We start from the raw sequence: 10,849 nt of genomic DNA, 5'->3' as shown, positions 1-10,849 counted from the left end.
TGTACCTAGGGGTTAACTGTGCCTTGGGGTTAACTGTAGTCCGGAGTTAACTGTAGCTCAGGGGTAACTGTAGTTCAGGGGTAACTGTAGTTCAGGGTTAACTGCAGTTCAGGGGTAACTGTAGCTCAGGGGTAACTGTAGCTCAGGGGTAACTGTGGATCAAAGGTAACTGTAGCTCAGGGTTAACTGTAGCTCAGGGGCAACTTTAACTCAGGGTTAACTTTAACTCAGGGTTAACTGTAACTCAGGGTTAACTGTAGCTCAGGGTTAACTGTAGCTCAGGGTTAACTGTAGTTCAGGGGTAACTGCAGCTCAGGGGTAACTGCAGCTCAGGGGTAACTGTAGCTCAGGGGTAACTGTGGATCAAAGGTAACTGTAGCTTAGGGTTAACTTAGCTCAGGGGTTGCTGTACCTCACCTTTAACCCCGTCGGGGTTAACTGTAACTCAGGGTTAACTGTACCAGCTCATATAGTAATCATGATAACTCTTACTTTGTTGCTCGTATGTTAAATAGAGTAATTCATACTGCATGTCCCTCTGTTAGAGAGGAACATACTTCAGCTAATAATAAGATGTGATGATTGTTTATTTCCAGTCAGTCATTTAGATACAAACAGCATGTGACTGACTGGGTTCCAAAAAACGTGTCACTTCCTTTCAATCCCTCCTTCTTGCGGAGAGCCCCATCCAGCTGACGGCACCAATGTGACCCACTGGTTTCCACCATGGGTCTCATTTGCACCACAAGACTGGTTTCCACCATGGGTCTCATATGCACCACAAGACTGGTTTCCACCATGGGTCTCATATGCACCACAAGACCGTGCCTAGACATAAGCTCTGGGAAATAGCATAAGTCTCAGACAGGGTTACTCACCACACAAGCATAAGTCACCAACCGAACCGAACCGAACCGAACCAGCTAAACGATGCTCACGTATACAACATATCAATCAGAACTGTCGTGTGTAACGACAACAAGATTTTGAGAGTCACTCAGGAAACTGCATTACCTGTTCCTAACCAACTGTCACAGGTGGCAGTTACAGAAGCCATAAGGCTGAAACAGGGAAGCATTGTTGATATTTTTCTGCGAGGCACCGTTACTGGTTTATAAAGACTATGTTTAGTCCCGCTGGTTTGTATTTTTACCTCATTGCAGTCTGGGACAAAAACCCTCTCATGCCGTGTCATCGTACCAACTCAGTGACTTCAGTGTGCTTACCTACAATTGCCTCCTCTATAAACTCCGTTTTTTTTTCAACTCTCAGTGGAGGCTTTTTGTGTGTACTCTACCAGTTGTAATTGAAATGACACATGCTTGCTCTGTAATATGATTCCTTGTAGTGCACAACACACCGAGTCATACAGTTCTATATTTATAACACAGGCACAGATGGTCCTCTCAGGTTAATTTAGTCATTTTTCTTGTCGGTTTAGACCTCCACACAATGAAATGAAGTTTGAGTTCTATAGTTGAGAGAAGAAATTAACCAACGAAATAGAGTTGTAGTCCTACTGTTGAGAGAAGAAATGAACCAATGTAGGGATGCTATTTGAGAGATTCTGTGCAAAAGCTAGGGAGAGGTAGATGTTCAGTACCTTGGACCAGAGTAGGGTTGCTGTGGAATCTGCTGTACAGTATAAAGACATGAGAGGGCAATGATGTGAAAGACAGGGGTGGGGTGGAGCCAGGGTGTTTCAGGCTGCTGTAGGAGTGATGTGTGGCGCCTGGTCCCGGTTCATTTGCCACCCCACAGACGAACCATGCTGGTAGCCCATAACCTGCGGGCCTTGCAGTGGGTGGCAGAGCCAGTCCTGACGGGGCCTGTAGGATGTAGGCCAAGCCAGGCGTGTAATCCCCCTCTCAGAGTTGGTACGCACCGTCGACGTTGGAAAATAAATATGGAAGGGGACACTGCTAAAGATGGGAGACGGGAGTAGAGAAGGAGGACCAGCAACTCCTCAAAACCCCAAGTGGCTACTGAAATGACACTGGACAGGGTTTGGTTATATGATGTGAGAAAGTGTCTTATTGGGTAACGGCAATTACAATGTACACTTGTTCTTATATGAACATTTCTGCCTTCCTTTTTTTTTGTCACATGCTATCAAACGCACCCCTGACCCATTTGCCAGTGTACGTAAATCACTGAAGCTAAAACACTAAGGTTGGAGATTTGCAATACCAGCGAGAAAGTCTTTTTTTCCCCTGTTAACACTACCCACATTCTGCCTGCATTGGTTACTGTTGCTCTAGGTAAATTTTTCCCTCATTTTTGATCAATTAACCCATTTCCTCTCAGGGAAACACTGTTTCTCAGTCAGCGTGAAGTTTCCTCTGTTTTGTCAACGTTCTGTCCATCGTTTTGCCTCTTCGTGTACTCCCATGTCAGAGTGACTGAATACCAGCTCTCTATACTATACAAGGCTCTTTAGACATGTAAATGTTGCCTCATTGCCGCGTCTCAATAATATTGACTTTCAATTACTCCCGAGGACCATTTTAGGTATTTTTGGGGGCAGTACAAAGTTTTTATTTTATTTTTATGAACCAGCTGCTTCTGGTCTGCTTACTGTGTAATCCGCATTGCCATTGGCTAGTTATGACTGTTTAATTATGACTGCTTGTCTTTATGTGTGGTTTATTAGGCGTACAACTGAGGTTTGTACTAAGAATATACAGCGCAAGGTTTTCCTTGTAAACGTTTTGTAATTGTAAAATCATATTGGACCAGGGGCCGTAGGTATCAAGTAGGAAAGCTAATCTAGTATCAGACCCGTCCTGTCAATCAAATCTTATCAACTGTGATTTAAATGACAAAACTGATCCTAAATCTCCTACTCTGAGACGCTTGAAACATACAGCCCCCACCCCCCCAGATCACTACTGCAATAGTGATTATATGTTCCTGTTATTATCACAGTAAAGGAAATAAGTGACCATGTAAGATCTCAGTGGGCCACTAGATGGCATGCTGTTCCACAGGGAGCTGGATGCCATACATGATCTGGTCTCTGGTCACCTTGTGTATGCTTGTCTGTTTATATATTTCTAAGGGGAATGGCCATACTATGCCGTTAGGGGGGGGGGAAAAGAGATTGTAAAAGATCACCCAGAACTTTCCAAATGTTTTTTTTTTTTAAATGAGAATGTGTGGGACTTTATGCCCAATGACCGTACAGATTCATCCCCAGAGGTCCTACTGATACTTACGGTTTGGATATGAATTCATACATATTATTTTGTACAAAGAGATCTTAATAACAGTAAACTAACTGGTATTCAGGCCTCCAAGTGTGGAGTACATGAGTCCTTTCTAACTCCACAACGTCACCTTTAGGCTCATCATGGACTTATTTCAGCTGTAGTGAACCATTTTATTTAAAGGTTCAATAAACATATAAAAGTCATTTGTACGGTTGTCTATTGCAAGTGCGTTATCACAAATGGCAGCTGACAAAGTGCTGATGTCCTCTCTGTCCTGATGTGTTTGCTACAAATGAATCTAATGACACAGCTAGACATGTTGCCGGGACAACAGTCAAGGCAGACTTGCTTTTTTCTAATGAGAGAAACTGATTCCACTGGAAGAAGATGGGAAATAAGTAACCATTAATAATGAATTATAATAATAATAATAATAATAATGAACAACCCTGGATTAGTGAGTCATTTCGTTATTGTGGACATGCTTTACAAGAAATGTTTGATTGTAGTAACTTATGTCCCCATGGTGACCAGAGAGAGACAGAGAGAGGGAGATTAGATTAGACCCAAACAAATCATGAGAAAACAAAAAGATAATGACTTGACACATTGGAAAGAATGAACAAAAAAAACAGAGCAAACTAGAATGCTATTTGGCCCTTAACAGAGAGTACACAGTGGGGCATTGTACTTTCACTATTTGCACATCGTGACAGCACTGTATATATTCATAATATGACATTTTAAATGTCTTTATTCTTTTGGAAATGGTGTGAGTGTAATATTTACTGTTCATTTTTATTGTTTATTTCACTTTTGTTTGTTATCTACTTCACTTGCTTTGGCAATGTTAACATATCTTACCCATGTCATTAAAGCCATTGAAGAGGGAGAGGAAGAGGGAGAGGAAGAGGAAGAGAGAGAGAGAGATCTAATGGGAAAAGGACGGGGAACTGTGTATCTCAATGTGATTTCTGAATTCTACATCCACAAAAACATAGATCATAGTGCACAGTATCCAATGTGTCAAAGGACACAGGCCTTTATAGACAGCAGTAAAATGATTATGGAGAGGAGACACCGTTCGGTACGCCTGAATAAAGATTAGTACTTTTTTTTAATCTAACAGTAATTCACATCATAGAAACTTTTTTTTGTGGCGTTTGACATTTGCGCTGAGATAAAAAGTAAAACATCCCATGGTATTGCACACATGTTTTTACAACGGCCTGAGATGATTCTCAGAGAATAGTCTAAATCAGTCCTTGATTTGATAACTGAGGTCAATAACACTTGATCAGTGCCTCTTTGATTTACAATTTTGTCTTCACTCATTGAGGAACTCAAGACATACGCATGTATGACATTGTACATCAGTGGAGGCTGCTGAGGGAAGGACGGCTCACATTAATGGCTGGAACAGAGCAAATGGAACGCGGCATTAAACACATGGAAACCATGGAAACCATGTGTTTAATGTATTTGATACCTTTCCACTATTCCACTCCAGCCATTACCACGAGCCCATCCTCCCCAATTAAGGTGCCACCCAACCTCCAGTGTTGTACAGTAAACATAGCATGCCATGGCAATGTTAGATGTGTGGGAAAGTTAATGTTACAGGTTACAAAACGGACCTAAATGATTAAGTTGATAGGGCCTCACTAAAAAGGACTTTAGTAGTGTAGTTATTGTATTTGTATTACTGCATGAGTATTGTTGAAGGGCACCTAGATAAGGACTTCATAACACAATCATAATCCATACATAACACTTTAATAAGCAGTACATTAGTATTTCATAACAACAACCACATGTTGATATTTCCATTATGTAGATTTCTGGTATAGTCAAATTTCACACTGAGACTTCAGTTTTTATGAAGAATGCTGTCAAACAAATCAAATCAAATCAAATGCAAATAGTCTGGGTAGCCATTTGATTAGATGTTCAGGAGTCTTATGGCTTTGGGGTAGAAGCTGTTTAGAAGCCTCTTGGACCTAGACCTGGTCCTCCGGTACCGCTTGCCATGCGGTAGCAGAGAGAACAATCTATGACTAGGGTGTCTTTTACAATTTTTAGGGCCTTCCTCTGACACCGCCTGGTATAGAGGTCCTGGATGGCAGGAATCTTGGCCCCAGTGATGTACTGGGCCGTATGCACTACCCTCTGTAGTGCCTTGCGGTCGGAGGGTACTTTTGTACGTTGGAATAAGCCATCCCATATGGTTATCAGTGATTATCTTTGACTGAATGTAAGCAGTTACATTATGTTACCTGAACTGACCTCCTTTAAATGAACTGTTGAATACTACCCATAATTCCAAAGGGGTTCGATAACGTGGCGTGCAAAAGAAGACTCGTGGAAAGTTCAAGAACTGGCGACTTGTTGTAAGGACATAAAGACTTATCATTTGTGACATCAGTATAGCATCTGGCGTATGAGCCACACCCGACGATTCTTTATTACCCTGGTTGTCCCTGTTTTACATGGCTTTCATGGTGTACTACGCCACTATCATCGACACCCTGGAAAAAGCTTGTGTCTCTATTTATTTCGATTTCTTTTGAAAACATAAATTGCAAGTAGGGTTTGAAGGTTTCAGACACACACATAAAGTTATTCAAAATTAATTTCCTTGACTATATGGCAATAAATTAATGAAAAGTTTCCTTTATGGAGATACAAGGTTTTTCCAGGAGGCCGACAGTATCTAATCTCAACGCAGTGAGTTAATTGGCAATGGTAAGTGGGAACTAAGTAACAATATTCCTCCGTTGTTCTCATTGATAAAGTATGCCAGTTACAAGGGCACAAAATCTCCTCTGTAAAATTGACCGTGAGAATACACTGAAAATATCAGTCTACAATTTACGCATCGACTTTGTATCATGAACTACAAAAACCTTCTAGTAGTGGGGCGAATTCTGTCAGCCCAATTAAAAACGCTAGAACTCTCCCACCATCAATGAGCGGTTCATTAGGGGCTCATTGTCATGCTGGACACAGACAGACACAGAGAGAGGTCCCCTGGGAAATATGCCAAGGAGAGTCCTATAAACTAATGCTTTTCTCTTCTGAAATAGAACAGTGATACATTGTCCATGTGCCAGCCCTGGGGAGGGAGTTGCCCTTGGCCATTTATCTTTGTATCCTTGAGGCCGTGCAGTAATCGCCCTATATTTGACATCAGCTTTAAATGGCCACATCAGCAGACAGATAATCAGTTAGATAAAGAAGAGCCAACCCGGGGGCCTCTATAAAAAGGGAGGCAAACGGGCATTCTCAGTCCCACAGTCCTGCCACAGTAGTACCACTGCCCACCGTAGACATGGCATTCAACGGTACCTGGAAAGTTGAACGCAACGAGAACTATGACAAGTTCATGGAGCAGATGGGTGAGTCGGTGTGTGTGTGTGTGGATGTGTGCAATGTGCATGTGCATGTGTGTGTGTACTGTATGTGTGTGTGTCTGTGTTTTATGAAAGGTGATGTTGCACTTCTTAATGAAGGATTATATTTCCAATGTGGCTTGGTATGATCAGCACTTACATCAATGGTATAAGCTACTGTCAGACTTATAGTATCATCCTATATGATACTGTCAGACTTATAGTATCATCTTATATGATACTGTCAGATTTATAGTATCATCCGATACGATACTGTATATATGATACTGGGGTGGCAGTGTAGCCTAGTGGTTAGAGTGTTGGACTAGTAACTGAAAGGTTGCAAGTTTGAATCCCCGAGCTGACAAGGTACAAATCTGTTGTTCTCCCCCTGAATAAGGCAGTTAACCCACTGTTCCTAAGGCTGTCATTGAAAATAAGAATTTGTTCTTAACTGACTTGCCTAGTTAAATAAAGGTTAAAAAAAATGTCAGATTTACATTATCATCCTATAAGTGTGTCATATAGGATTTATAAAGCAAGTGTTGGTATGTTGTGTGTGACTGTGTTGGTTTTGAGGTAATCTTTGATCCAGTGGCTTGTTTGAGTGTATGTGAGTTACCAGTCTGTATTGCAGCACAGCTATAATAATAGCTCTTGGCTGTTGCCATTTTAAAAGCTTGTCAACAAGCACAAGCTTTTTTGTGATCTAGGTAGGGTCTAATGGGTAATACTATGGTGACGGACGCGCACCGTTTCCAGACAGTTAATATGAATAAATGAGCAAATTGGACCTTGGACTTAATTGATAACTCCTGCAGTTTACAATTCTTAAGTACATAAACACAATGTGAATAAAACATGTTTAGTATCCCAACTTTGGGCTTGAACCTTTACTATCTATCCAGCACTTTAGTATTTACACCAAGAGACTCAGACCCACGCCTCATCTACTACACTCTATATATCCAGCAATTTAGCCATTACACCAAGAGACTCAGACCCACGCCTCATCTACAACACTCAATCTACTGCATTTTCCAACAGGCATCAATGTGATGAAGAGGAAGTTGGCTGAACATGACAACCTCAAGGTTATCATCGAGCAGACAGGAGACAAGTTCCACATCAAGGAATCCAGCACCTTCCGTAACAAAGACATCGACTTCACCCTGGGCGTACAGTTTGACTATGCACTGGCCGACGGCACCGAAGTCTCAGTATGTTTAAAGTCATTCAACCTAGACTTAGTTTAGTAGGCTATCGTACACAGTATCCAACTATTGTACACAGTATCCAACTATCGTACACAGTATCCAACTATAGTACACAGTATCCAACAGATAGTTGTAGAGATTGAAATCTAAACCAAGTCATAAAGCCTTCATAAAATGTATATCCTCCAAATTACTTCTGCTTCAAATTACTTCTGCTTCTGCTAAACTGTTGTCATGCTCAGAAAAAGTGGAAATTGTGCTGATGATGGAGTTGGAAGATTTGACCTTTTACAAGAGGTTATAAGATGTAAGCCTTCTGAATTCTGGCTGTGACCTATGCATGACTGTACACTGTAAAAGTGTTTTGGAGATTTAGTCCATATAGAGTAACTCATTACAATAAGTTTACAATGAATATATGTATATTTGCTGTATAAATTCATGTTTGGCTAGCCATTTCTTTTCAATCTCATGGTTGGCTAGCCATTTTTATAAGCTCATGGTTGGCTAGCCATTTCTTTATAAGCTCATGGTTGGCTAGCCATTTCTTTATAAGCTCATTGTTGGCTAGCCATTTCTTTATAAGCTCATGGTTGGCTAGCCATTTCTTTATTAGCTCATGTTTAGCTAGCCATTTGTTTGAATCGACTTATGCCCTAGATATATCTTATCTTAAGATACTGTTTAACCCATGCATCGATAACAATGGGCGATTTGAGCATATATAATGTCTACGAGCGACGTACATTACAGTCGTTACCGTTAACCCTATCTGTCCCACAGGGTGCCTGGGAGATGGATGGAGATGTGTTGAAGGGTAAATTCACCAGGAAAGACAACAGTAAGGTGCTGACCACCACTCGGGCCCTGGTGGGAGGAGAGCTAGTACAGGTCAGTGTGGAAAAACTCACATCATGTATCTTTATAGTGTTGTACCACTTCATACCAGAATGACTTGAAGTGATATGTTTTTAATAACCAAATGTGAGTTTTTAAATCTTTAATTTTGACTTTTTTTCCCCTGACTTTTTTCAATTGAATGTAGTATATTTTTTCTCGTAACTGTTACCTTCTGCATAATCCAGTCTTATTGACTGTGAGCATGAATCAAATCAAATCAAATAAGCCATTATAAATCCTTTTAACTTTTACAATCTATAAGGTTATAAATGCTAATGCATAAAAATGTACATAAATGCAGATAAATGTTTATAACATGTATATACGCCACCTATACAGTATATTAATGCTTATGAATGAACATTTGTCCTACTGAAACATTACCAATATTATTGTTATAACTGCATAAGCATTGTAATCATATCAAGATTCATATTGTAGTCTCTGGTGTACTCACTGTGCTGGTACTTCTATTTCAATTAAAATGGCAACCTTTTTACATTGATTATGGACTCTCTCTCCAACAGAGCTATAACTACGATGGGGTGGATGCCAAGAGGATTTTCAAGAAGGCTTAAAGGGATTCATGACGAATTTCTATCTCACATACCATTATGTTTTTTCTAACCTTAAGAATATGTGGCAAGACTTTGGCTCAGGTGCCAAATTTAAAGTATAAGTCCAAATTTGCAGTGCCTTCCCCTCATTCTCTAAACCCCATGTACCCCCCCAAAAATAGCTCCAATAGTTCACTATTGGATGAAGACCATATCACCCGCTGAAGAGCCCTTAACTGATGGTGTGGACCACAGAATGAAGAATTAGAATACTGGAATGGTCATGAAAATTCTTATGACGGTATAAAGGTTAGCTATTTTGGTCAGGAAGTTGATCAACCACGGTTTACCAGTGCTGTGATAAGATATTGTGTAAAATAATTAATTTTAAGAATGTATCTGCACTGGTATGTTTGTTAGCTATCTAGCCAGCCAATTTTCGAGGAATGATTCCATCTATTTTTCAAATTAACTGTCAATATTCCATTGAAACAATGCAATCAATCCACAGCGATACAGTGGTTGAAATCAGATGATGATAGGACTTAGTTGTAAATGCAACAAGTACTGATATTGTATCATATAAAAGCACTCACAGCTTTCAAAGAAAATAAACATTTAGACATTTATGGTCTGTTTACATGTATTTTAGAAGCTATTTATACAAAACATTTGTATAAAACAAGTATAAACTGTATTTATAATTATATGACAATATTTTAGTTTGACAATAATTATATTACACAATTTCTGATATATCACATGCCTTACTTTTATTTTCCTGCATGAAACAAATCTGGATTATGCCTCGACTGCCATTCATTCCAATTAGACTCATTTGGATTTCTACCTGACCAATATGGCTACCATTTCCATTGCCATTCTAGAACTTTGAGGGTTTATGACATAGCCCCTCTAGTAAATGAATAGCAATTCCACAGAGTGGCCCACTAAGACCCTCCATAAATTCATAAAGCAAGGAACATTATGTTGGCTGATATACTTCGAGTGACTACAACCTTTGAACAATCAAGATTAAACTCTCCACTGAATCCAGAAAGGGATTTGTCATCTATGGTGTACATTTAACAGGTGTCCTTTTATACTCGACTTTTTTTTTAAATAATTGGTCTTGCACAATAAAAATACTTTAATGTTCCAGTGAATTGTATATGCCTGCATGATTTTTTGAAAATGTCACTGTGAGATTTGTTATCATACTTTACATGAAGCCTCCATCATTGGCCAATGTAAAAGTGTCATAAATAAGTCGTATCACGATACAAGCTGTTTTTTAGCTCAGGAGTCAATTGTCCTGAACTGACATAATCTGTCATGACAATTTCTATCATCGTCTAGTCTCTACCATTATTATGACAGCACTATGTGGACCTTCACGTTGAAGTGTTTTGACAAATCATTAGGAGATTGTTGGTAACACTGACAAAAAATAATAGACTGATTCCTCAAAACACCCCTGAAAAGACAATCCAAGACAGTGAGAAGGTCGACAAGATGTCGGAGAGGGCTTCTCCAGAATATTAATGTAACTTTAAAAGGGGCAATCTGCA

At 39.8% G+C, this 10,849-nt stretch overlaps 1 protein-coding gene across 1 annotated transcript; it reads left to right on the top strand.

Annotated features, from left to right (window-relative positions):
* The first annotated feature begins 6,453 nt into the window (after nucleotides 1-6,453).
* Nucleotides 6,454-10,444, top strand: LOC115198071 (fatty acid-binding protein, intestinal). The gene is made up of 4 exons (XM_029759743.1): nucleotides 6,454-6,610; nucleotides 7,652-7,824; nucleotides 8,605-8,712; nucleotides 9,249-10,444. The coding sequence occupies exons 1-4, from the start codon at nucleotides 6,544-6,546 to the stop codon at nucleotides 9,297-9,299; spliced, it is 399 nt and encodes a 132-aa protein (XP_029615603.1). The 5' UTR covers nucleotides 6,454-6,543; the 3' UTR covers nucleotides 9,300-10,444.
* Nucleotides 10,445-10,849: the final 405 nt, after the last annotated feature.

This window comes from Salmo trutta, chromosome 8, assembly GCF_901001165.1.
Source record: "Salmo trutta chromosome 8, fSalTru1.1, whole genome shotgun sequence".
Lineage (NCBI taxonomy): Eukaryota > Metazoa > Chordata > Actinopteri > Salmoniformes > Salmonidae > Salmo > Salmo trutta.
Note: the sequence above shows the minus strand (reverse complement) of the source record. Positions and strands in the feature narration are given on the sequence as shown.